Raw genomic sequence first — 27,738 nt, 5'->3', positions numbered from 1 at the left:
CGTAAGTTAGTTTCCTCGGGTTTCACCTTAAAACTAGATAAGATTTGGTGCCCCGCAGTGTGTTACCTGCGACGAGTATACTACTGACGTGCCAAAGTGACTCAACTACGTTCATTATAGCCTAGTGTTCACACCAAACATGCGTCCTTTCGGCTATCGGGGGTTGCAAATCTTTAGTATGTAATATTTTGTTGATTCTGCTCTGCTAGTCAGATCAGGATTAAAGAATGTAAGTATTCTGTGGTTATTAATATGTGCATCTATGGCTGTTTTAAAGAACAGTCTCAAAAGTTGCGGTTTGTGTAATAACAACACCTATTTGAAACCGCTGTATATTTTTCACGGAACTAATATGTAGGCGTAATGTTTCAACTCGAAGCCTGAATCTTTGCCACAGGAAGTGTGCCACACGGAAGTTGTGTTTTCTTTGTGTATCTCGGTTTAGGGTTGTTTTATTTAAGGAAAACAACACTTTAGCTCAGTTATGTGTGCGTTTTAACAAGTTAGTTATATTAATTGAATCCATATGTTGCAACGAAGCACACGATCTAATTACTTAAGTTGATTTCAACGCGCCTTGCTAGTCAACGATTAGCTCTTTACTGCTACAGAGAGTTTGTTAACCCCGGTTAGCAAGCTATAGAAAGCTCGGGCAGTAAACGACGTAGCTAACGGATCAGGCGAATTTTAGAAATCAACTGCTAAATCGCATCATTTTTCATTGCACATGGTAGTTTGCACTCTTGAACGAGGAGAATGAACAGGATCTGTGTGCACATCTCATGGTTCGTATTTTTACTGTTTTAATTTTCGATTTTTTAAAAAGGTGTCGTTATGTTAAACTGGGTGATCTTTTAAGCTTAAGTTTTAACAAATTTTACATTTAACGATTTTTCCAATGCACGTTTTCGTGTAAAAACAATCGGCGAAAATGCATTATCCAGAGAGAGTTTTCTTGTAGACTTGTCGTCTGTTTCTTCGTAATTAAAAAAAAAAGAAGAAAATATTCCCTGCTTCATGATCTGCCACATAAGCAGACATGTCGTTTAGCTTGTCGTTTTTGTGTCAAGGCTTGATAGTCTGCGAAGTCATTTTTACTTATTTTCTTTATTTAGGATGTTTAACCTAGTGTGCAGGCATTTACTGAGGAACTTTTGTTTTTGCTTCAGATCTCTGTGATAGAGATCAACTCCAGGAGAAGGAATGGACGATCAGAAATCAAACTGCGAAGAAAATGATTCTGAGACGGCAGGTGAGCAAGTAAAACAGCATGTAATCATGTGTCCTCCGTAATTTTCCTTTTGTGTGTTCTGTGTTTACTCCCTCATTTATATTCTTTCAGCATCATTGCCTTCTAAACTACCAAATTCTAAACGAATTCTTAAAGAAAAAAAAAACCGTGCTTTCTACTTGTATCGCAAAAATGTGTCTTTTTTCCTTATCTTTGTCATTTCATGTTAGACTTACTGTTTCCAAAACGTGCAGTGGTTTTACTCATTTGAGAAATGTATGTGAATTATCATCGTCACGAATTGGCAAGTGAAATGAGCGGCATGAATTTGAGTGATAAACTCTGAAACCTAGCTTTCCCATAAAATGTAGTGCTACTCTTTATGTAGTGTTTTTTGTGAGAGTACTGGTACCATGTTTGGGAACAGTTTGGACTGGGGCAGGTCTAAACCTCAGATAGTTTCCTTTCAAAGGAATCAAAATGCCGTCTGTATCTGGGCAGTTTATCTTTGGCTCCATTACCAGCTATACAGAACTGCAATGCGTATTCTCAAGAATCTGTTTGTTTTCCGGCACACTTCTCAACTTTTGAACCTGTGTTCACCCTGTCTGACACAGCTGATGACAGCACTCCTCCAAATGCGACTGTCCTGTCCGAGGGAGAGCAGAACGCCCCTCCCGCTGCAGAAGACATCTCAGGCACCGCTGTGGACACCCCAAGTGCCCCCACAGTGTAAGCCCTTCTGCATCGCACAGCATCTTTATACATTATTATTATTGTTATTATTATTATTACTATTATTGTTATTGTTATTATTTTTTACTAGCAGTGGTAGTACTATTGGTAACAGTAATGAAACACATGTATTGCTGTACATGCACATTGCAAGCAGTTGTAAAACCATGACCGTACTTAAACTTTATTAAGATGAATATCTGTTTAAGCCCATGAGGTAGCACAGGGAATAAAATCTACATTCTGTATCAACACAGTGACCAAGTTCCATAAAGAAAAGAACAGGAATAAAATCATTCTGTCAAACCCAGCCAAGAATTACTGGTTAAAAAAAAAGAAAGAAAGATTTAAACATTGTCTCTGAGAAATGAGTATGATGTTATCTGTGGAACAGTATGCATAGTGTTAGTTGATACCTCACTGTTAAGTGGTACATGTCATGTTAATGATCAAATGCTCCACACAGGGCCCGGTGCTGATTTGTTGTTTGTGTGTGTTCAGGGAAAGCATGAAGGCCTGTGCGCTCTGTAACTGTGTGGAGCGCAGCTTGCATGGGCAGCGGGAACTCCGCTGTTTCGGGCCCTTCTCAGACCTGCTCAATCTGGAGCTGTCTGCCACCTCAGTACCAGAAGCTGGAAATGATGACTTGTCTTCCATAGGGTTCTCTGAATCCACCTGTGTAGCAGCACTCTTGGATAACACAGGTAGAGCTATCAAGGCTTTGAAAAATATGCTGTCAATATATCATTAACATATAAAAATAACATTTTGTATGACATGTTTAAAGACAAATGTCATAATAAAATGTGTAACGTTATATAATTTTATTTCTGAAATTCATGGACTTTTTTTTTTTTTTTTTTTAGAATCTTGAATGTATTGGCATCTGTTCTTTAAGAGTTACACTGTCCTGTTTTAACAGGGAGCTGCTGGGTTCACCATTGGTGTGCAGTGTGGTCAGAGGGGGTAGAACGGGCTGAGGATGAGCAGCTGAAAAATGTGGACAAAGCGGTCATCTCAGGGATACAGCGGGTAAACAATGCCTTCTACTCAAAGTACCAACTCATGCCAAGGTGACTTACTTGAAGAAAAACTTCTCAAGTTGTACTTTTTTCCCCTTTTCCTTGTTTTTTTTTTTTTTCCTCAGCCCTGTGACTATTGTAAAAGGTTGGGTGCAACCATCCGGTGTCGAGCGGAGGGCTGCTCACGATTCTATCACTTTCCTTGTTCAGCCGCTAGTGGATCATTCCAGTCTATGAAGCATTTGGCCCTGCTTTGTCCGGAACACATTGACAGGGCCGAGGAGATAGGTAAAAAAGGAAAAGAAAAAAAAACCAGCTGCAGCACACTTTGTAGGTCTTGACTTAATAGGTTGGTCTCCTTGAAATGACTTTTGCGTGTTTGCTTTCAGCGGGAGAGGAGGCAAGGTGTGGTGTTTGCGACTCTGCAGGGGAGCTGTCAGGGTTGCTGTACTGTACAGGCTGTGGACAGCACTACCATGATGCCTGTCTGGAGATCAGTGCTACTCCACTACAGCGGTCAGGCTGGCAGTGCCCAGAGTGCAAGGTCTGCCAGAACTGCAGGTAAGTCTGACTTGACTCTTAAAAAAAAAAAAAAAAAAAAGCCAAGGTCAGTTAATTATTTAAAATGCCATATGCAGGTTTGAGCGCAAAGAGCTTGAGAGCCTTGTGTTTAGAATAGTCAGTGAATGCATGGGTGAATTTAACTTGCTTGATTGTGATTTTCCAGGCAACCAGGTGAAGACTCCAAGATGCTTGTGTGTGATGCATGTGACAAGGGCTACCACACATTTTGTCTTCAGCCAGCTATGGATTCAGTGCCGCCAGATTCCTGGAAGTGCAGGGTGAGTTTAGACAATATTTATCTTTAGGTGCTCAAAATGCCATGTAAGAACCCACAGTTCCCCATGCTTTGTTGGTTTATATGAGTATTTTTGTGCCTTAGCTTTGGAAAAGTCTTACGAAATGGATTTTACTCCAGTTTTAATGCTTGAATCTTTTTAAGTTATTATTGGAAACATTCTTTGATCTTTTTTTTTTTAAATTGCACAAGGAAATACACAGTAGTATTGCACTGAACCTCACTGACTGCTTTTGTCAACTTTTGATAAAATGCAGGCCGCGAGTTCATTTCTGACATGAGTGTGAAAATTGCAGAGTAAAAAAATAGTAAAGAAATGACTTAATGATACCCAGATGTATAGCATCTAATAACAGGTGGGATGACTGACCTACTCTGGGTTTTCACCGATTTTGCAGAGTCATATCTAGTTACTTTATTCTGACCAGTATTTGTGTATAAACTTAAAGACTAATCTCCTTTACGTCTGTCTTTTAGCGATGTCGAGTGTGCAGTGACTGCGGGGTACGCAGTCTTACGCTACCCTGCTCGACACAGTGGTTTGAGAGCTACACTGTGTGTGAGAGCTGCCAGCGTCGCCGTACCTCTGTGTGTGGCGTATGCAGCAAGGCCACTGAGCCTGCTGTCTGTCTGCAGCACCGCTGTAGCAACTGCCTCAGGTAAGTCTATGACTCTTTGAGCTGAACGTTTTAGTGGTGTCAGAATGTGTTAACATTATCTATCAAACTATCAGGCTGATGCTCACTTAATAGATGGTTATTTGTCTCGTAAAGAAGGGAACATTTATGCTGTCATATACAAAGGCATGTAAGGCTTTTTTTTTTTAATCTGCTCTCACTCTCTCTCTCTCTCTGTGGTGACCTCCTAAGATGGGTACATAGTGAGTGTGCAGCTCTGTGTGGGTCTCCTGAAGAGAAATGTATCTGCATACTTTGCAAAGAATCACCAGCAGAGGTCACTGCAGAGCCTGAAGTACCACCAACAAATACTGATGAGGAAGTTCACATGGAGGTGCCAATGGAAATAGGTATGGCCTTTTCAACTAATGAATCTTGTGGTGTTTTTATTCTTGTGACCAAACTTGCATTCTCAACTGGGAGTGGGAATTGGTGATGGTTGCTGTGAGCTGAGATGTTTGTTCCATACAGGAACAGAGCCTGAAGTTGTGGGAGCCACAGAGGTGGAAGAAAGCATTATGGAAGAAGAACCAAAGTTGGAAGCAACTGAGGCCCTTGCAGAGCCTCAACAGGAAAGCAAAGTCTCTATGGACTCAAGGACTTCCATAGCTGAGATATCAGGTATCACTTCTGCTGTGTACAAGTAGACTGCATTTCATTGGAGGAACTGACAGTGCATAAGTGATAGGGACATATTTGAAATGCCATTCATGGATGCTTTTTTAAGACCATGGTTTGTGCTGTGCTCTTTGCTGAGTGGCTTATGAATTTATTTTTTTCTCCATTTTCCTCTCAGTAGGGAGTAGACCCCTAGAGGAGGAAGTCGATTGTGTAGCTGCTGCTGGAGATGAGGCAAGAGCAGAGGACGGTGAGACCCAGTTGGCTAAGGACAGTCCAGACAGTCCTGTCCCTGACACTATGGCAGAAACCCAACTTAATGTAGCAGAGACCCAGACGGAAGGACACACTGAGCCACAGGTGGGAGACAACCCTCTTCACCCGGAGGAGCAGAAGAGCAGCGGCGAAGACGGCACTACAGAGCTCTCGGAGCAAGCCTCACTTCCTCATCCACCCTCTCCTCCTTTGGTCTCCGAGGAGGCAGAAGCAGAGGTGGGTATCGAGCCTGAGGTGGTTGCTATGGATACAACGGAGGCTGGGTCTGAGGGCCAGAAAGAGGAAGCATTAGATAGGACTTTGTCTCCCACCTTTCAGGCTCAGTTACCCCATTCCTCAGACATGGAGGATAGAGCTCACCAGTCAGAGGATGAGGAGCAAGAGGAGGAGCAAGGAGTAGAAGAGGCCCTAGAAGAGTCACTTGACAAGGAGGACTGTCAGGGTGGTGATGTCCAGGTGAAGCAGGAGAGTGAAGCCCAATGTTCTGGCTCTAAACCAGAGCTGCTCTTGGACGAGACGTCTAACATGAGTCACGGTGACGAGAGCAGCAGCGGTTTCCTCGGCTCACCGGCAGAAGCCGACTCCCAGATGATGTCCATGGAGTTAGTGCCGACCAGCAGGGCGCGCTCTGACTCTCTTCTTACAGAAACTGATGACTCTCTTCCTTTTGACCCACTCAAACCGGATGGAGAGAAAGTGAAGCGTCGGGGCTCTCCAGGCCGCTCCAGAGTCAAACAAGTATAGTTTTTTTTTTCTGGGGCTTTTGGTGTGTGTGTTTATACAATTATGCCCATTTTACTACTTGTCTGTATGTTTTGTTAGTTTGAATGAAAAGAAGCTGTAGGATATTCAGTGGCTTATATTTGAATTTCCGTAGGGCCGGGGAAACGGTTTCCCAGGGAAACGGCGACCTCGTGGTGGTGGTAGTGGACGGGGCCGTGGGAGATCACGTTTAAAAGCCATGGCCTCCTGCATCGATGCCTTCTTAGTGAGTTTGTTTGACATCCCCATTCATTTAGTCACACTCCAAAATACTGGCCTTCAACGTAATGTAAATTTTGGACCTGGTTACCAGCTATGTTATGGACTAAGAAAGTTTTGGAAGTTTAAATGGAGATGCATGTGGCTTCTTTTAACAGCTAAGCATGACAACAGACACTGGACTCAGCAAAGAGGAGGACGAGGAGGAAGACGACACCATGCAGAATACCGTGGTGCTCTTCTCCAACACTGATAAATTTGTCCTGTTGCAGGTATCAGTATGCCTTTAGCTCAGATCTCTGATAAGTTGTTGTGATATTTTGATTGCGATTTTGCTCACTGAGAGTGTGTGTGTGTGCGTGCGTATGTGTATGTGTTTTTTTTTTCCCCTCCGAAGGACATGTGTGTAGTGTGTGGCAGCTTTGGACGCGGTGTGGAAGGTCAGCTGTTGGCTTGTGCTCAGTGTGCTCAGTGTTACCATCCATACTGTGTCAATAGCAAGGTAACTCTCTCTCTCATCGTGCAGTATATCGTACTGATTCTGTATTTCAGTCTGAAGAATTATTTTCTTCACCATACTCTGTATTTTATTTAATTTTTTTTTTATTTCTGGTTCTGTCAGTGGTTTAATTTGTGCTCTTACCCTCTGTCAGATCACTAAGGTGATGTTGAGGAAGGGGTGGCGCTGTCTGGAATGTATTGTTTGTGAAGTGTGTGGGAAGGCCTCGGACCCATCCCGACTGCTGCTGTGTGACGACTGTGACGTCAGCTATCACACCTACTGTTTAGACCCGCCCTTACACACCGTGCCCAAGGGAGGCTGGAAGTGCAAATGGTACCAGAATATTTGCCTTTATAAAACGGTGCTGTGTTTTTTACTACGTTTCGATCAGTGACCAGAAAAGTTTCTCTGTTTGTAATGGTCAAGATTTTTATGGTGCATTCTCAGACTGACAGAGGCTTGAGTTTTCAGTGTAAATATGTTCTGTGTAATAAATAGTATTCTGTTTGTTCATCTGTGTATTTCACATTTTTCATGAAACACCATTGTTTACAGTGCTGAAAAATATTTGGGAAATATTTTATTGTTTTGGTGTTACTGAGTTTCCTCACCACTGTGTGCAGGTGTGTTTGCTGCATGCAGTGTGGATCCAGGTCGCCAGGGTTTCACTGTGAGTGGCAGAATAACTACACTCACTGTGGCCCATGTGCCAGCCTGGTTACATGTCCTGTATGCCGTGAGAACTTCATGGAGGAGGAGCTGCTTCTGCAGTGCCAGCACTGTGACAGGTAAGTCATGACCTGCAGCTCAGCTTCATCAAAGACTGCAGGGAATGCCTGCATCTCTGAATAGCAAATTTGTATGTATAATACTTGTACATGGAGAGAGAACACAGTTTAAATAACGTTTGGTTGTGTTGATAAAAGAGGAATGCTTGATTCTTATACTGAAGTTGCCAGATTGTTTTTTTTTTTTTAGTGAAAATCAGGGAAATGAGCTTGTGGATTCAACCACTGTTAACATCTCAGATGTTGGAAAGGTCATATGTAACTTAAGATATTTCCAGAATTTTGGTATGTCTTAACAAAAGTTTGTTAATTTATGGAATATTTTTTTGCTTAAAAGATGGGTCCATGCTGTATGTGAGAGTCTGTACACTGAGGATGAGGTTGAACAGGCATCTGACGAGGGCTTTGCTTGCACAGCTTGCACTCCATATGTCCCTAAACCTGTTGGTAAGCTTTGACTTTGCTGGTGTTTCGTTAAAACTTCCACTATCTTAATATAGGCCAACCTGCTCTGACTTCCTGACTGTTTCTTGATGTGCTCTTGTAATTTTTTTTTTCTTGTAGTGGAGTCTCCGATGATGGCAGTACTGAAAGTAAAAGAACCAGGTATGCCTCATCCTCTTTCCGGACATACACAAAGCACATATTTTGCATTATGTCTTGAATGATAAATTGTACTAAACTCTCATGAACCGGAAACCCACAGAGCCACAGTTTTACCGTTTGGAGGGTGTCTGGCTGACTGAGACAGGCATGTCCCTGCTGCGTAGCATTTCCATGTCACCACTGCATAAGCGCAAGCAGCGCCGTCCCCGCTTGGGCACAATGTCTGGAGATGGAGGCTCAGAGAGCCTGGAACTGAAAGAGGGTGATGGAGATGGAGAGGAGGGCAAAGGTCAGTCTGTTCCCCCTGTTTTCCCAGATCCACATGTTTTGCAATGCTGGCAGTAAACATCTGTGAACAAATATGTTACACATCAGTTGGTTAACTTTCTGGATTTTGTCTTAATTATGACCTGTTGAAGCATATTTCTCAAGCAAAACCCACCCCATCCCCCACCTCTTCTTTATTTTGTGGAAATAAGTATGTGTATATGCATATATATTTTTTTGCCTTCATTGTAGTACATAGTTTTGTCTAACGTCTTGCAACTAATAAGATACCAGCATCAGTTTGCATCAAACTACAAACTGTATGCTTGCGGTTGACTACCAAAACATCACTGCTCATGGTGTACTGTGATATAGCGAGTTTTTATCTTGGTCTGATCTTTGATTAACTAAGTTGACTTTTTGTCCTGTTCTAGGTTGTGCTGAGCCAATGGAATGTGAGCACAAACAGGAGGGCCCAGGGAGCCCAGAAAGAGAAGGGGGTGCAGGGAAGGAAGTAGGAGCAGAGGGAGGTGCAGAGGGCATGGCAGACTCAGAGGGTCTGAAAGGAGGAGTTGAGGAAACGGATGAGGGGAAGAAAAGAAAGAGAAAACCTTATAGACCAGGTGATTCAACCTCTCTACTTCTACAATTTGGTGACAGCGAGTATACATGAGTTCTGAACCTGCAAGATGTGCGAGAGCTTATTAATTGTACTTGGTTTTGTAGGGATTGGAGGTTTTATGGTTCGACAGAGGAAATGCCATACCCGTATGAGGAAAGGCCAAATTTCTGGTGAAGGTGCAGCTGATGGAAAGATGGAGACAAAACTTGAAGAAGGCAAGTGTGGTAAAACTTTACCCAGAACAGATTTTAGTATTTAATTGTAGAGTTTAAGGCTGAATTTATATTTGTTTATGTAAAGGTCCCCACCCAGATACGCCTCTGGATGGACCACCTGATGTGAAGCCAACAGAGGGGGAGGGGGAGCAGGCCAAAAAGCGTAGGGGCAGAAAGAAGAGCAAGTTGGAAGACATGTTTCCTGCATACCTACAGGTGAGATTCTTCATCCCTCTTGGATCCTCCTTGAACATGAACTTGTGAACATTTGTTCGGTTAACTTGTATTATAAATATCTCCTTGCAGGAGGCTTTTTTTGGTAAAACTTTGCTGGACCTCAGTAAGAAGGCTGTCATGGCCCCTCCAGCTCAGAGGCACACCCAGGGCCTCCTGAGACCCCCACTGACTGGACCAGGAGTCCGACCTGCAGTCTCAGAGCCATGTAAGTTGACACAGGTTCCAGTAGAAAGAATCTGAAAGAATTTAAATGTAATGCATATTTTAATCAGCATCCTTATGTTTGCATCTTTTTGTAGCTGAGACGAAAGACAGGGTAACTGGAGCCCCCCTGCAGCTGAAACAAGAGGGTGGTGATGTATCTAAGCCTACGGTTGAAGGAGCAGGTTGGTATTATTCTCCCACCAATGCATACAGTCATATTTTTCCTAAAACTGAAAAGCATGGGGTCAGCTGACACTGGAAATTATTATATTTGTGTGCTGTTTCAGTAGAGGCAGGAGGTAATGGCCAGATTTCTTCAGTCAAAGATCAACATTTGGCTGAAACACAAGGCTTTGATGCACAGAAGAGCGAAGGTAAAGGTCTGTGATATTTGGCCAACAAGGTAGTTGAAGATATTGCTACATAGAGAACTGAACTCATTTTGTCATTGTTTTGCCCAGGTCTTCCACAGGGGATAGAAAGTCAGGACTCCGAGCAGTTCTTCCGGAAAGTGCTTGGGGATTCAGAGGGGTCCGCTTTGGGTGGGGCACTACAAGTTAGTGTGAGGCCTATTCTTGAGGGCAGTACAGGAGAATTGAACCGTAGTGGTCTGCCTCAGAGAAACCTTCTTCCAGGTATGATGACAAAATAAAATGGCACATTTGGCATATTTCATTGAACAAACGTTGTGGTATTATGCAAGTGCACAAACCTATATATTTTGTTTCCACAGGTGCTTCCTTATCTGGCTCTTTACCTTCAGCTGGAGTAATGGACTCTTTCCCAGGACTCTCACAGTCTCCATTTTTTGACATGCGGTAAATTTTATTCTCGTGTTGCAGACTCCTGTGATTTTGTATTGACAGTGTGCATATGATTCCTAAATGTTCTCACCCTACTGATTTCCCAGGGATCGATCTGGTCTGTTCACCCCAGACCAGGGTGAGGAGAGCCCTTGGGCAACACCGTCAACTCCAGCCACCCCTTCTACTCCTCCAACACCCACTGAGCAAGAGGGTGATGGCCTCTCGTACAACCAGCGCAGTCTTCAACGTTGGGAAAAGGATGAGGAGCTGGGAGACTTGTCCACCATCTCTCCTGTGCTCTATGCTAATATCAACTTCCCCAGCCTAAAACAAGACTACCCAGGTGAGTAATGCCTGACTGCTCTCTGTTTTGTAGTGACACAGTGTGGTATGTATAGTGTTTTGTTTCTCAATTTACTTGCCCTCATGAATTCTTTGCCCACATGAATTTTTAGTAATTAGGTGCAAACTATACAATTTTGCAATATGGAATATCCCATTTTATTTCTGAATGTTGTAACGAAAGCTGTTCAGTATTTAAAAAACAAATGTACTAGCTGATGCACTTTCTTAAGTTGGCAAGCCTATGAACTGTAGTGGTGATGTTGGAAACATTCAGGTAATTTTGCAGAGTTTAAACTCTTTAAAGTTCTTGAAGTTCATTGTCTATATGATCATACCCAGCCATAATCAACACTTACTCTTGTTTGAGTTTTGTTGGCAATTTTCTTTTTAGTATATTCAGAACGAATAATAAATCCAATTAAAAACCATGAACTTATATGCAGTTGATTGGTTGTTGGTTCTCTGTTGCCAGCACATGGACCAACTAAGCCAGCACCATTGATGGCTAGTCAGGGTTTTCACTAGCCATGTAAATCTGTAAGATTTACCACTGTAAACTCTGAATACTTACAGGAAAAAGTATTTTACCAGTACTGATAATTTTGATATGTGACATTACTGTTTCCTGGCAGATTGGTCAAGTCGATGCAAACAGATAATGAAGATCTGGAGAAAAGTGTCAGCTACTGATAAGGCCCCTTATTTGGTAAGAATTCATCAAACTTGTTTGGCAGTTTATTGGTTCCACTTTAGCCATTTCCAAAATACTTATGATTTCTCTTTCTCTTATTAATATAGCAAAAGGCCAAAGATAACAGAGCTGCTCAAAGGATCAACAAGGCACAGAAAGTGAGTTTGTGTTTGAGTGCTCAAGAATATGACTATGGTTTTCTTAATTTTATGAATGCAGTCATTTGGCTGACTTCTGTTTTGTGGTTCTTCTCTGTACATACACAGCAGGCAGAAAGTCAGGTTTGCAGGCCTGTGAAGACTGAGGGTAACCGTGTGAAAGGAGAACGTCCCAGTCTTCACCTTCAGATTCCCCCACCCTCGGGTTCCCTCTCCACATCATCTCAACCTAGCTCTGCAGAGAGCCCCTTCCCTTTCCCCCCCGATTCTGGTTCCTCAGTTTTTTTCCCTGATGGGCCAATGAAAACTCCTAGCTCTGCAGATGCTCGAACTGACCCCTTTGCCAAGCTTCCTTCCCAGTCCCCACACCCTCACTCTCATCCTTCCACCCCATACTCACAGCCTTCCTCTAGCCCCCTGCAGGCCGCCTCCTCAGGTTATCCATTAACGGGCCCTCAGGGTGCTCCTGGACGGCCAACTAGCCTTGGTCCCGTTGACATCCAGGCGGGGACCCCTGGAACACCCCGCAGGGCTCAGCAAGTTGACCCCTTTTTTAGACCTCAGCAAGGCCACCCGCCCCAGGCTCAGCCTGCCTCTCAGGACCTTTTAGGTCCACCTGAGAGTCCTCGCACCCGAGGCAGTGGGCCTGGAGACTCTCCCCTGTTCTCCCCACCACACACCACTCACTATGGAGACCCCTTCCGTGGTCAGCAAGGGGTTGGCCGTCAAGAATATGCTTCATCACCATCGCCCTCTGCTTTAGCCTCCTCACCTGCTGGGGTTGGACAATATAGAGGAGATATGAGTGCCCCTTCTCCACGTTCCTCTGTTGGTCGACAGGAACTGGGCACTGGCTCCCCTGCCGGAATGCTTGATTCAGGAGATGGGTTGTTCAAAGCTCCTCTGACTCCACGCATGCACCAGGGGGACACTGGGAATGCACCTGCTTTACTCCCTCCTGGTGCTTCCCCTAGTCATCCCTCTGAGGGCTACCGGCAGTCTCCCTCTACCACATTACCAGATCCCTATGCCCAGCCTCCTCTCACACCTCGACCACAGTCAGGCGACAGCTGCTCACCGTTGCCCCAGAGGCTTCCTGTACCTCAGCAAGAGTCTTACCCAAGAGTACCCTCAAGTCCCCAGTCACAGGGCAGTTCTCAATCTCCTCTCACTCCAGGAGCTCTCTCAAATGATGCCCTTTCTGTGCAGTCACCAGCAACCCCACGTTTTCAGTCTCCTGACCCATATTCTCGACCACCTTCTAGACCTCAGTCCAGAGATCCCTTTGCTGCTGTGCACAAACCAGCTCGTCCAGGCCCAGCAGTTCCGGAAGGTAACCCTACTTTCAGAGGTTCACCTCACCCTAGCCAGCAGCAAGCTATCCTACCTGGTTCTCCCTCTGTTGGGGATCCTCTCTCTGGAAAGCCCCCTGGACCACCAGGTTTTAATCGTAGCCCTAGCATGGGCGCACTTACAATAAATCAGCAGCAAGTGATGACTCCTCCACAAGCTCAGGCTCAGCTCCAGCAGCCACAACCCCAGACACAGACCATGGGAACAGATTTCCACACCCGAATGCCACCTCCTGTCGGTGCGCAGGACAGTGCTTCTGTAAGGCCACAAGATACACATGCACCACCAATGCGTGGTACCCAGGAAATACCAGACCTTTCTGCAGGTCAGGACCAAGCACTTGTTGGCCTGAGTCCATCAGAGCTGGAAAAGCACAGACAGGTATAGTAAAATATTTCCATAAATTAGCCTTTTGTACACAACAGTTTCATACTTGATGGTATTAATGCAGGTTACATTCTAATGCAGAAACAGAGACTGAGAGACTTTCTAATGAAGCAGAAATTGCAGCGAACCACACTTCGTCAAGAGAAGGAAACTTCAGCAGCTGGTGCAACTGGCAGTGTTGCCCCCAGTTGGCCTGGAGCGGAGATCCCCTACCAGCAAGACAAAAGCCAACGAGCACCACCTCCTTACCCGCAGGTATTCTTTTAATTATTAAAGTAAAAGCAGACATTAGGAGTAGTGATTCAGATGTGAACAGGAGTTGCAGGAGGGGTTTTTAGGGATCTTGACATGGCAGTTGGATGATGTTAGCGTGGTATGGAAACAACTTAGTTATTATGCATTGTTCTGATGTTGTTCATTGATGATAGACAATGACTTAGGCAGTATTGGGAGATAATTGGTTAATGGGCAACTGGTGTAAGTTGACTTGCAGTACAAATTTTGACAAATTCAGGAGCTGAGGAAAGACCAGAAGCGAGTCAAACTTCCTGTATGATTTTGTTTGAAATGAGTCTTTGTCAACAAAAAAGATCTTTAGCTATGAGACCAGTAACTCTTCCACCATCACTGTAATTAAACATTTCAGCTTACTCATTTATTACACACATAATAATCAGAGGCTAAGTCTTAAAAAAAAATGCTCCCCACAACTTGGTCAGCACTGCAGTGGAAACACCAAGAAAGTCCCATTCCTCATAGTTCACATTATCTAATGAATATATTTCTGATTGACATCGTTTGCCACTATATCTCATTATGATTGCAACGGATGTGGTCATAGGACAGAGCTGCTGTTAGTGCCCAGGCCATCCCAGGTAAGATGCCTTTACCTGTAGGAGCAATGGATGACAAACTCTGCCGGCCACCACCACCAGGGACACCCGCGGTTATTGACCCTGGTGCTCTAAGGTACAATAGACTTGTTTTTGTGACTTTTTGTATGATTTTCATGTTTCCAGTTTTCTGTTGCTTGTGCATAAACTATGTATTTTATTTATTTGGTTATTAATTCTGCAAATTCTTCACCTTGATCCATCTAATTATTCAAAATACTGTCTCTATAGGCAAGCTGGACCTAATACTCCCCAGGGTTTGTATCCTCGTCCTCCATTCCCTGCCCAGTGGCAAGGCCAGCCTGTTGCTGCACGGAGATTTACTCAACCAAATGCTCCCATTAACAATCCTCTCAACATGCAAGGGATGCAGGGCATGCCTGGTCATATTGGAATGGTACCAGGCCCTGGAGGTGATACGATGCAGCCCTGTGTGTCTGGTCCTCCACCCCAGTTCATTGAACTAAGACATAATGCTCAAAGGATGCCGCTGGGACCTCAGTTTTTGCAACGGGGCCCTCCACCTCGACCTCGTCCTTTCTTACCACAACAAGAAATGACCCCTCCTTTTGTGCAGCAGCCCTTACCTGGTCACCTTAATGCTCAGACAGAGGGTGTGCGTGATCCCAGACAAGGATTACAGCAGGGTGGAATGGGCGTGTATCTGCCTCATCAGAATGTTGCCCCTCCAACTCAGTCCCAGCTGCAGCCCCAGGTGCCTACTGCAACATCAGGCACACCCAGCTCAAATACACCTCAACTCCAAGTTCCACAAAGTAATACAGCAGGAGAGCAGCAGACAGGCCCAGTAGACTCTGTTGACTTGCCAGAGCCTGATCTCGAGGATCATTTTACTTCCAAAGGGCTTGGAGATACAGGGGCTGAACCTGGAGTGGAGGATGAGGATGACCTAGCCACACTTGATTTAGATCCTGATAAAGGGGACGATGACCTGGGAAACCTTGATAATGACCCACATTTGGATGACCTACTCTACAGTGATGAATTTGATTTGCTGGCATACACTGACCCTGAGCTTGACCAGGGTGACCCTAAGGATGTGTTTTCAGACCAGTTGAGGCTGGTGGAGGCAGAAGGTGAGGGTGCAGGATCCTCTGGCGCTTCAGACAAAAAGTCAGAAGAGAAACCTAAAGTTGGTTCTGCAGGTCAGGAATCTCACACAGCTGCTCCAAACTCTGCCACTCTGCCACAGACCGGGGGCCCGTCTTCCACAGTCCCTCAGCCATCATCTGCTGAGTCCTCAGATGCCTCAGGACCAGCCTCTCTTAAGCTGGAAGATAAAGGCTTGACACCTGAGGCTGTGGCAGGTCTGCAACAGCAGCCAACTCAGACTGTAGTGAAAGAAGAGACAAAGGTTCCCATCCAATCAGAAAACACCTCTGCTTCATTGAGCACTGTTCGATTAGGTGGGATCTCCTTTCCTCTTCCTAGTCAAGCTGATCCTCTGTCTTTTCCACCAGCCACACCTCATCCTGATCCTCTTGGTGAGGATCCCCTCGGACTCCCAGGGGGTCAGCACTCCCCAGCTGTAGATCTTGACAAAGTGGAGAGCACCTTGGAAGCAAGTGAACTGCCCTTATTGATTCAGGACCTCCTTGAGCATGAAAAGAAAGAGCTTCAGCAACAGCAGCAGCAACAGCAGCAGCTTAGTGCCCTCCATCAGGGTGGGATGAGTAGTCACCTTCACAGTCACCCTAATCAGCAGCAAGCCCCTCAGGTGGCAGACCAGATTTTGCTTTCCCAGCAGCATCGTCCCCCGCTCCAGGGACTTATGGGTCAGCCAGGCATGGTTCCAAGACCACCTCATATTCTACCACCCCAGCAGCAGCAGCGGCTGCTTGGTGCAGGTGTGCCTCCAGCTCATTTGGCTATGGGTCAACAACAAGGCATAATGCGAGTTGCACAACCAGGTGGCATGCACCCAGTCCTTAATCCACAGCAGCCACCTCCCCAGCAAATGATGAAACAGCCAATGCTGGCAAGCAACTTCTTTCCTGATAAAGGTAAATCTTGATGACTTGTAGTGAGGATTATTCTCATTTATTGTCAATATTTGTGTAAGCATCAGCATCTTTGAAAGTACTTTTCAACATTAATTTTCATGTTATTTTCTAGATCTTGATAAGTTTGTGACAGATGACTTGATGGACCCAATTGCTAAAGCAAAAATGGTGGCACTGAAAGGAATTAAAAGGGTGCTGGAGAAGGATCCAATGGGAGTCCCTCCTGGAATTAATAGGTATTGTAAATCTCTCGTGCTCCCACAATCACCAGTATGATTTAAGGCTTTTGAGTTGTGTGGGTCATGCTGAATTTTTATTTATTTTGCTTTCTCAGGCAACAAGTGTCTCTCTTGGCCCAGAGGCTTGTCTCTGCCCCAGGAGGTGGGGACCCACAGGCTCAGGTTCCATCTGGATCATCTAAGGTATGTTATTTCTCTTTAACAATGTAATATAAACATATGGGGAAGTCAATACTTGAGTGAAACTGTATTCTAAAGGTCAACTTGATGGATTTACTTGTTATTTGTATCTGTGAGTTTTGTTCTCCTCACAATTTTCAGGAAGCAGAGGGTGGTGACCAGGCACAGCAAAGGCCGAATCCTCCCCAGTTTGTTCAAGGGATCATCAGTATGTTCCATTTTTTCCTCCTTTAAGTCTCTCAGCCACAGCCTTCTTTACATAGGATTTACCTTTTTCCCCAAGATAGTTAATGCTCCAGAGCAGATTATTTACCAATACATAGCCAGCAACATTTGGTAATTTCTGTTAATTTCCATAAATGCCTTATTAACTTGTCATTCCCTCTTTCCAACAGATGATGCTGAACAGCATCAATATGAAGAATGGCTTTTGCACACACAGCAGCTGCTGCAGATGCAGTTGAAATTCCTTGAGGAGCAGATTGGCGCACACCGCAAGTCCCGCAAAGCGCTATGCGCAAAGCAACGAACTGCCAAGAAAGCAGGGCGTGAATTTGCTGAGGCAGATGCTGAAAAGCTCAAATTGGTCACTGAGGAGCAGAGCAAGATACAGAAGCAGTTGGACCAGGTGAGCAAAATGACCAATGAATAACGGATCCTCAATCACGTCTGTATTGTAGATGTGTCACTTAACAAAATCATTTGTTGCCTATCATTTTAGGTGAGAAAGCAACAAAAGGAGCACACCAATCTTATAGCCGAGTACAGAAGCAAACAACAACAACATCAGCAAGGCTCTTCTTTGCTAGCTCCTGGTCCCTCTGCTCAGGGGCCCCGTCTGCTTTCCAAAATGCCTGGGCAGATGATGATGGGTCAACAAGGAGCACACCTAATGGGTCAACCAGCGGGATGCATACCACAAGGAGGCATGCCAGTTAGAATGCAGCATCCTTTTGCTGGTGCCCAGCCTTCTCACCCTGGAGCACTTGGATCTGGAGCTGTCCCACCTGGTCCACCTGGAGGGTTCTTCCCACCGGGAACCACAGCACAGGGGCCAGATGCTAGACTTATAACAGATAGACAGCTCCAGTATAGGATGCAGATGGTTCAGAAACTACAGCAGCAGCAGCAGCAGCAACAGTTTATTATGGGACAGCAGCAAATGCAACATCAGACGCAGCAGCCTGGTGTTTTAGGTCAGCAGCCAGGGGCCATGGTTGGGCAGCCACCCCAAGGTATGATGGGAAACCCCTTAGTGCCACAGCAACAACCAAATCTACAAGGACTAATAAGTAATCAGCAGAATCAACAAGACCTAATGCAGCCCCCTCAAGGGATGATTGGAAACCAGTCTGCGACCCCGACACAACAGAATCTTATGGGAAGTCAGTCAAACCCTCAAACACAAAACATAATGCCAGGCCAGCAGAGCATGGTTGGAAATCAGCAGATTGTGCAGCAAATGCAGAGACCCCAGGTTTTAATGGGCCAACAAGGGCCTGTTGGACCCCAGCATGGCCTCAGAGGGCTGCAGACTCAGCTAACTCCTCAACAGCAGAGTGTCTTAGCCCAACGTATGCTTGTGTCACAGCAACAACAAAATGCTGCGAAGAATCTTGCACAGCTCCAACAACAGCAGGTTTCACAACAGAGTCAACCAGCACAAATGGGTCCTGCAGAGACGCAAGGAGGCCTGGGGACTCCTCCATCAGGGATCAACAGGGATTCCTCTCAAGCTCAAGGAGGCACTGAGAATTTGCAGCAAGTTGTACCAGGCCTTCCCCAAGATGTTCAAACACCTGTTCCTAAAGAAGGTGGACTCCTTAGCCCAAAAACACCACCTCAGCAGGTTGGACCCCCTACCCCAATCCAGATGCAGCAGCAAGGAGCTGGTGGAGACCAGCAAGGAACAGTGGGACAGCAGCAGACACACATGGCTCAACAGCAACCACAAACACCACAGCAACAACCGGTTCAAAGTGCTGCTTCATCAGGACTTCAACAGCATGGTTATTTAAGCAACCAGCAAGCTAATGCACTTCAAATGCAACAGCAGCAGCAGCAGCAGTTGCAACTCTCTCTTCAGAGACAAAACTCCCTCAATGCCGAAAAGAGTGGTTTAGCTCAAGTGAAACAAGAAGGGCAACAAATGTGTTTTATGGCACAGCAGTCACAGCCTGGAGGTCAGAGTGTTGTACAACAGCCACAGGATATTATGGGTCAGCAACCAGATGGGATTGGACAGTTGCAGAACAAGATGGGACAGACTCACACTGGTCAGATTCAGCCAGCAATTACAGCCCATCCAAATCAACAACAACAATCCATACTGGCCCAGCAGCAGAAACAAACCATGATGGGTCAGATGGACATGATTAGAGGTCCACAGGCAATGATATCTCAGAGGCCAGGTGCTCCTACTGGACAAATTCGAACCCCCATCAACATTCAGGCATTCATTGCACAGAACCCTCAGCTGCGTCACCTCACCCCTAATCAGCAGATTCAGCATATCCATGCTATGATTGCTCAGCGGCAGCTTCAGCAAGGTCAGATGCTTAGGATGCAGGGTCAGACTCAGGGCTCACAGGGGCAGCTGGTTGGGCCACGTATGACCGGACTTGAGGCACAACAGCAGCTCCCTTATGGACAAGGTCCAGTTGGTCCTCCACAGCAGCAAGGAGTAAGAGGACAACCTGGTCTGGTGCCTCAGTTTCAGCAGGGTGTAATTGGATCATTACAGCCACAGCAGCCACTACAAGGTTCGTCTCCACAATATAATGTCTCTGTTCAGCAACAGCAAGTGATGCAGCAGCAGGCTCAACAGCAGCAGCTGATGAGAGGCCAGATGCCTCCAAGTCGACCATTGATGGGTCAGGCTCAAGCAGCACCTCAAGGTCGCATGGTTAGACCCATGTCTCCTCGTCAAACTTTGGGCCAGGGTTCTCCTGGGAGCCCTCTTTCCGGTCAGCAAAGACAGCTGGTTGGTATGCATCAAACTCCTCTGGTTCAAAGCCAGCAACATCACCATCTTCAGCAACAACAGCCTCATGGAGCAAGTCCTTTCCAGGCTTCTCCTGCTCATACAAACTCACCTGGTAGCTCTTCTGTCCAGACACAGGAAGCTGTCTCAAGCCCTGCCGCTTTAAGTAAACCTGACCCAGGCACCCCATCTGTTTCTACTCCTATTTTATCGCCGTCATCAAAATTTGATAACTTTGCTGGCAAAAGCAGCCCAAGTAGTCATGCAGGAGCACCAGCAGCTTCACCATTGAGATCTCCAGCAGCTAAGACTCCCCTAGATCAGTCAGGTCTTAAGTCTGAGTTACAGGGCTCTGGTAGTGAAACAGTGCAGTCAAACCTTCCTCCACCCAATGGACCATCTGGTCACTTGGGGAATGTCCAGCCACCATCAGTCTTACGGCCAGCATCAGGATCCAATGAGGAAGAAATGTGTAAGGTGTCATTGCAGAACATTAAGCAAGAACCACGCGAGGTACAGTGTGGCTCAGAGGGAGTTGGAGAAGCTCTTAGAGCAGTGAAGCGTGAGGTGACAGGTGAACCAGTCAGCACAAGCAATCCCAGCTGTTTTGTCAATGCCATGCCTGGCTCTGGGATTCCAACAGGAGAAACAGGGTCCCAAATCTCTAGAGCTGAGACAGGCCAACAGTTACTGCAGAAATTACTTCGAACTAAGAACTTACAGCTTGCATCCCAGAAGCCCTCTGATGGGATACACAGTGAGATAAACGGTCATATTAACAGCAAACTTGCAATGCTGGAGCAGAAACTCCAGGAGACGCCACGGAACATGGAGGTAGGACTTGGCACTTATATTGAAATCTGAGTGAAAACCATTGCCTTTGAAATTTCATTTGAGTTCTCATGAAACACTTTTTTCTGTCCTTCTAAATAGGATTTACAGTCCATCACAAAGAAACCTCCTGTAGTGAAAGCCAAGCGCACCACTAAGGCTGGGGAACGTGCTCCAAACTCGAGAAAGAAGACTAAAAAAGAGGAGGTTGGAAAAACCACAGAGGCCCTAATGAAGCAACTGAAGCAGGTAAGTAAGACTGAGCTTTTAGTTCAGTGGAAGATGGCAATCGACATCGTTCATTCTTATGCCTAATTGACTGTGTCCAAGTTGTCAATTTTGTTTTGACATTTAAGTAGTATGAAATCCTGTCTTTCCATATAGTTTCCATATAAAGTTTGATGCCATCAAACTATCTGAAACTTATCGGTTGCCACCTGATGTAAAACGCGTGTAAGCAGGCTGAGCCTAATTCTGTCATTTTTCACACATGGCATTAGCATTGCCATGTCACAGTTTCTAGCTGATATTGCATAGTGTAGGTATTACATTACAGTACATTTGACAATGTAAATGGCTTTTTACTCAAGTCAATTTTAATGTTTGTGTTCCACTTCCAAGAGATTTTAAATGTAAAAGGAATTGGGGCGGAGTACATATCTATTTGATGTATACATCATATACCAATAATGTTTTTTTTTCCTGCAGGGTCTTTCTCGTCTTCCTTTGATGGAACCATCCATTACTGCTAGCCTGGATTTGTTTGCTCCTTTTGGGAGTAGCCCAGCCAATGGAAAGACTCAGTTGAAGGGCTCTTTTGGAAATGCTGTACTTGACAATATTCCAGACTACTACTCCCAGCTCCTCACTAAGGTATTAAAAAAAATTGTTAGGCAATTCACAATGCTTGAGTTCCAAAACTAAAACTGTATTTGGCCATTTTTAGTGCCGGAGATTGAATAACAGATTTAACTCAATTTGTCTTCTCCCTTTTAGAATAATCTCAGCAATCCACCAACACCTCCCTCGTCACTTCCCCCCACTCCGCCGCCTTCAGTCCAGCACAAACTGCTGAATGGTGTGACTGCAATTGAGGAGTTGTCAGAGGGCCAAAAAGAGACTGAGGGCTCAGAAGACACAATGGGTAAGAGAGGTGACTGTACACTATAGTGTGACCATACACTTGAGATATGTTTAGTTGATAGACTGTATATTAACAATGCTCCCATTTTTCAGACTCTGTTGCTGAGGATGTAAAGAGCGTAGACATCCTGGCAGCACTCCCCACTCCACCACACAACCAGAATGAAGACATTAGGTACAGTTTTTAAAAATGCACTTTAATTTGGTAGACAGTACCGTGACTATTTCTTGCTGTTGTGTGCATGGCTGTAGTCTAAAAAATTCTTTCCACTCAGGATGGAGAGTGACGATGATAGTGAAGCTCCTGACAGCATAGTACCTGCATCTTCTCCTGAGAGTCAGCTAGGAGATGACACACTGCGCTTCCCTCTCCTACTGGAGCCTAAAGAGGAAGAGGATGAGCGGGCCATCTCCCCTGTCATACCCATCATCCCTCGTTCTGCCATTCCAGGTATATTTTCTGCAATACCGAGGGCTGAAATGACTGTTGTCTATCATGTAGATGTTTCATTAAGTTTGTAAAAAGCTTCTATTAAGTACATTGAATCAGCTCATTTTTCTTCTCTGCATCGTGCAGTTTTCCCAGAGACTAAACCCTTTGAAGCAGCAGAAGGGAAAGTGGTTGCCACGGCCAACCCCTGGGACAAAGCCAAAAGCAATGACGTGTCTGTTACTCTGACACTCTCTGCAGCTGCAGCCAAGGTCTGAAACCTCTAATGGTCACAGTGTTAAGTTGTATTGGATTGAATTTTAAGTCCTCATCACAAACATTTTCTTTACAGAATCTGAACAGTGTCATGGTGGCTGTTGCTCAACTCCTGCATGTGAGAATGCCGGGCGCCTATGAGGTTACTTTCCCCCAGAGTCCTGGTGGAGTAGGCAGCGTTGGGCCTGGTAAAGCACCTGATTCCACCAGTCCAGGCAAGATTTCACTTATTTACAGACACTCACTTTTACTAATTCAGTAATTGATGATGGTAATGGTATACCGATAAGAGAGTTCTCTTTATGACCCCAAGGTTGTTCCAAGGGCTGTGTGACCTTTGATGCAAATAGTTAACATTGCTTGTTGCTATGCTCAAGAGCTCAAGCTAAGTGAACACAAAATTGCAAATTAAACTGTAATAGACATGGGACTTTCTTTGACAACTGTTTAAGGAACATGCGTTGTCAGACATACCAGATGAATTTCACATGCATGGAGGGTCTCAGTTAGAATTGTGCATTTTTTTCCCTAAAACATTTAAGAACATAGGGACTTAACTTTTTAATGATGCAGGAGCCATTTGTGTTAAGACGGATGGATCTGCAAGGCAGGATGCAGAATGGCTGAAACAGTTTGATGTTTCTTTGCCAGGCTGTACTCTTAAGAAGCAGGTAGACATCCTGTCTCTGATCAAACAGGTGAGTCAAGCTTTTTTCCATTTCAGTTCATAAAAAAATTGTAAAAGCACTTAATACATTATCTATGGATTAATAAAATGAATCCTGTTTTTCCTTCAAGAAGAGCCCAGAGGTAGAGGATAAGCCTCCCCAGCACTGTTATTTGACCAACGTGTCGGATCTGGATGTGCGCCATCTTCCCATTATCCCTGTGGAGGCATCCCCTCCCCAGTCTCCCTCACCTCCTCCCCCTCCACCTGAACCAGAGACATCCATCGAACTGGAGCCCTCTATCCAGACCAGTTCAACCACTCCCTCTAGTCCTGCCACTGCTCCAACTAAAACTGAGCCTGAGGAGGCCTTAAGCCTCCCTCCCTCTAACACACCATTGGATGCCCCAGTTGACCAACCAAAAGATGTTCCAGGTGACCCACCATCGGAAACTCCCACCAGTCCACCATTGGAGGCTCCCACTGAACCATTGTCAGAGGTTCCCACCGATCCACCGTCAGAAATGCCTGTAGAGCCAGTAACAGTCCTTTCCACAGATCCTCCAACGGAAGTTCAACCAGACAAACTGAAAGACATTGCAGCTCCCTACACTTCCCCTGTTTTTCAGCACTCTCCTGCTCTAGAAATCTCTCCCAAGCCCATTAAGCAGCGTAGCAGGCCTTTCTCTGGGGATGATGAGGTGCGGCCCAAGGAAAAGAAGTGGAAAGGTTTACGCTGGAAACGCCTACAGCTGGTCATAACCATTCGCAAGGGTAATTCCAAGAAGGAGAACAGCAGGGAGGTCTCTGAACTCATGGAGCGCCTGCGCATCACACTGCGGCCTGATAAGCTTCCTCGGGACAAGCGCAAGTGCTGCTTTTGTCATGAAGAGGGTGATGGGGCCACAGATGGCCCAGCACGCCTGCTGAACATCGACGTTGATCTCTGGGTGCATCTCAACTGTGCTCTGTGGTCCACTGAGGTATACGAGACCCAAGGTGGAGCTCTTATTAATGTGGAGGTAGCTCTTCGACGAGGATTGCGCACCCGCTGTGCCTACTGCCAGAAGACCGGTGCCACCAACAGCTGCAACCGGCTGCGGTGCCCCAATGTCTACCATTTTGCCTGCGCCATTCGGGCACGCTGCATGTTCTTCAAGGACAAGACTATGCTCTGCACCCAACACAAACTGAAAGGTCCGAGTGAGGAGGAGTTGAGTAGCTTCGCTGTCTTCCGCCGCGTCTACATCGAACGCGATGAGGTCAAGCAAATTGCCAGCATACTCCAGCGTGGTGACCGCATTCATATGTTTCGCGTTGGTGGACTCATTTTCCATGCTGTGGGCCAGCTCCTGCCTTCTCAGATGGCTGCCTTCCACTCACCCACTGCCATCTACCCCGTGGGCTATGAGGCCACACGCATCTACTGGAGCACCCGTGTGCCAAACCGCCGTTGCCGCTACCGTTGTCGCATCAGTGAGCAGGATGGCAAGCCACTGTTTGAAGTACGTGTGCTGGAACAGGGTCAGGAGGACCTTCATTACAGAGACAGCACCCCAGATGGTACGTAGCATTTCATAGCTTTATCAGTTCTCCACAACAGAAGTGTTAGCCCTTGTCATTTTTTTAACATTGTTTCTCTCAATATTTTTTGCATTACAGGCATCTGGGGCAAGGTGGTGCAACAGGTTGCCAAACTGCGTGAGGAATCAGCTATGCTGAAGCTCTTTACTGAGCATGTGAAGGGGGAGGAGATGTATGGACTGACTCTCCACGCTGTGTTGCGCATCACTGAGTCGGTAAGAGCCAGTTTAGAAAACCCAGCTAAAAGTAGTCAAATAATTTTAACTGAATTGTTCATCTCGGTGGCTTTGAGATGTTGAAATGACAAATCCATTCCATTTGAACTGCTCATCTGTCTCTTAGCTTCCTGGAGTTGAGAACTGCCAAAACTACGTGTTTAGATATGGCCGTCACCCTCTTATGGAGCTGCCTCTCATGATTAATCCTACTGGCTGTGCACGATCAGAACCCAAAATACTTACACACTGTAAAAGGTGAGACTGTTATCCTCCTCCTGTGTCTCATGTGAATGCTTACAATAGCTGAAATTGCAGGGACCTCATCTGCGAGTTTATTGTTCTTAATAAATTTTATTAGATAAGATTAGAGGATGTTTGCCTCAATGACTGTGAATTGAATGCATATTCATTTTAGTGGTTACTTATTAACTGTGTCACGGATCTAACTACGATCTCTCTGTTTCCAGACCTCATACTTTGAACAGCACAAGCATGTCCAAAGCCTACCAGAGCACTTTTACAGGTGAGATCAACACCCCCTACAGTAAGCAGTTTGTCCACTCCAAATCTTCCCAGTACCGGCGTTTGAAAACCGAGTGGAAGAACAATGTTTACCTGGCCCGGTCCCGGATCCAGGGACTGGGTCTGTATGCTGCAAAAGACCTGGAGAAACACACCATGGTCATCGAGTACATTGGCACCATTATTCGCAACGAAGTGGCAAACCGCCGGGAGAAGATCTATGAGGAGCAGGTTGGTAACTGCTTTTGCTGACCACGCTGATGGTTAAACATAAGGTTACAGCCTGTTATAATGTGTTATATATTTCCCTTCTCAGAATCGTGGGATTTACATGTTCCGCATCAATAACGAACACGTCATAGATGCCACTCTGACTGGTGGTCCGGCCCGGTAAGATGTGTTCCAGTCTCTCTGTGTCCCTTGCTATATACCTGTATTGTTACAATCTCTTATTCTGGCGACTCTATGTGTTCTCCACAGCTACGTCAATCATTCATGTGCTCCCAACTGTGTTGCGGAAGTTGTGACTTTTGACAAAGAGGACAAGATCATCATCATTTCTAGTCGCAGAATACCTAAGGGCGAGGAGGTGAGAAGCAGAGATTGCTGGCTAGTTTCTAAAAACTGCTTTTGGATATTACGTCATTTTACAATATTGATCTAAACGTGACCGCCTTTGTGTCCTTTTATTTAACTATGCTTTGTGTCCCTTGTAGCTGACCTATGATTATCAGTTTGACTTCGAGGATGATCAGCACAAGATCCCCTGCCACTGTGGAGCCTGGAATTGCCGAAAGTGGATGAACTAAAGGGGGGATGGGAGAGAGAGAGCAAACAAAAAAAACCCACTCTTCTCCCTGGTACCAGAACACTCCTGCGCCAAAGCCTGTTAAAAATCCTACTACCCAGTTCATAAGCTGTCCTGAAACGAGAGGAGGAAAAGAAGTTTACTTTTTAACTCAATGAAAGACAAGACTTCGAATTCACATCAGGAGCCAAAGCGTTGACGTGAGTAAACTTTTTGAAACTACCACCGCTTCGTAAGACCTCACAGGTGGTGGACATGCTTGAATTTTTTTTTTTTTTCCTTTGTGGATAAAACTCTCCTCTGCCAAAAGCACCTCTACTTGTTCTACTGCTCTCCCTCAATAAGCTGACTCTGGCTGGAATCAATCTTCTCTACATCTACCAAAACGTCTGAAATCTATATCATATCAATTCGCTTAGGGTAGAACTCAGTGACAAACTTTTGATTAAAGCCATGTAAGAACTATGATGAACTAATACACTTTAGCTAGGACCTATCTCTCTCTCTCTCTCTTTTTTTTTTTTTTGGTTTTTTGTTTTTTCCTGCCACCCCTACACCCTAGATCAACACTCTCCCATCAAGTCATCAATGAAGATTGACAATATGGACGTTTGGCAAGACAATCTTGGAGTGGCTCTGAACAGAACTAATGTATCTTTGATGGATAAGATGTAGAAAATAATATAAAGTTGAGATAATATTGACGTATGGCTCACAAGGCACCACATTTTTTTTATTATATGGAGTTTAAAGGTGGGTTAGTTTGAACCAGTCTACCTCATTGAGTTTGTGGGAAGTGACTGCTTTGTATTAAACTGTTAAGTGCTACTGTGGAAAGGGGAAGGTAGGAATGTTTTTTCATGGCAAATGCCTTCTCGGATAAGCAGGGAAACTTAAGCAGCAGGTTTGCTCTTATCTGTTTTTTCGCTTCTAATAATTTACAATATTGAGCCTCCATAACTATTCGTAAAATATGTATACAAAGGAAATATTATGAGTTTTCAATATGATCGTGCATTACTTAAGATCAATCCAAAAACCAAACGGGTGTCTTGAGTCTGAGAAGCCACCTAAAATAACTGTAGACTTCATGTAGCTGTTCCACTTCATTTTTTTCTGCCTGTACACATCTAGAAATCATGCTTTTATTTTTCCTCCCTTTTTTTTTTTTTTTTTTTTTTTAGCTTAAACGCACAACCGAGTTCTCTCTTCTGTTGCTAAGGATGGAGCGAATTCTGTGACAGGTTCCACAGCTAAAGCCAAGACGTGAAATGAATCATGAGTGCAATTAGAAGTTTCTAGATTAAAAAAGAAAAACGATTAAGTCCAGCTAACCTCAGCTGAGAGAACTGTATGCTTG

General features: G+C 45.1%; 1 protein-coding gene across 1 annotated transcript; it reads left to right on the top strand.

Moving 5' to 3' along the window:
* Positions 1 to 711: 711 nt before the first annotated feature.
* Positions 712 to 26,793, top strand: kmt2d (lysine (K)-specific methyltransferase 2D). Its single transcript, XM_030768830.1, has 57 exons — positions 712 to 785; positions 1,170 to 1,252; positions 1,849 to 1,963; positions 2,468 to 2,670; positions 2,889 to 2,998; positions 3,114 to 3,276; positions 3,378 to 3,549; positions 3,716 to 3,830; positions 4,325 to 4,506; positions 4,717 to 4,874; positions 4,996 to 5,145; positions 5,321 to 6,156; positions 6,296 to 6,406; positions 6,558 to 6,671; positions 6,797 to 6,901; positions 7,053 to 7,234; positions 7,525 to 7,689; positions 8,027 to 8,136; positions 8,254 to 8,295; positions 8,396 to 8,584; positions 8,997 to 9,185; positions 9,289 to 9,399; positions 9,485 to 9,615; positions 9,706 to 9,841; positions 9,936 to 10,022; positions 10,128 to 10,214; positions 10,302 to 10,475; positions 10,574 to 10,658; positions 10,751 to 10,989; positions 11,624 to 11,697; positions 11,790 to 11,840; positions 11,949 to 13,574; positions 13,662 to 13,835; positions 14,422 to 14,549; positions 14,705 to 16,497; positions 16,610 to 16,733; positions 16,832 to 16,919; positions 17,058 to 17,124; positions 17,312 to 17,544; positions 17,638 to 19,105; positions 19,148 to 20,733; positions 20,833 to 20,979; positions 21,439 to 21,603; positions 21,727 to 21,874; positions 21,967 to 22,048; positions 22,149 to 22,324; positions 22,451 to 22,575; positions 22,656 to 22,794; positions 23,153 to 23,277; positions 23,378 to 23,558; positions 23,658 to 24,809; positions 24,909 to 25,045; positions 25,173 to 25,303; positions 25,516 to 25,801; positions 25,887 to 25,960; positions 26,051 to 26,159; positions 26,287 to 26,793. Exons 2-57 carry the CDS (start codon positions 1,204 to 1,206, stop codon positions 26,377 to 26,379), a joined length of 15,192 nt encoding a protein of 5,063 aa, XP_030624690.1. The 5' UTR covers positions 712 to 785; positions 1,170 to 1,203; the 3' UTR covers positions 26,380 to 26,793.
* Positions 26,794 to 27,738: the final 945 nt, after the last annotated feature.

The sequence above is a fragment of the Chanos chanos genome, chromosome 3, assembly GCF_902362185.1.
Source record: "Chanos chanos chromosome 3, fChaCha1.1, whole genome shotgun sequence".
NCBI classification, from domain to species: domain Eukaryota; kingdom Metazoa; phylum Chordata; class Actinopteri; order Gonorynchiformes; family Chanidae; genus Chanos; species Chanos chanos.
Note: the sequence above shows the minus strand (reverse complement) of the source record. Positions and strands in the feature narration are given on the sequence as shown.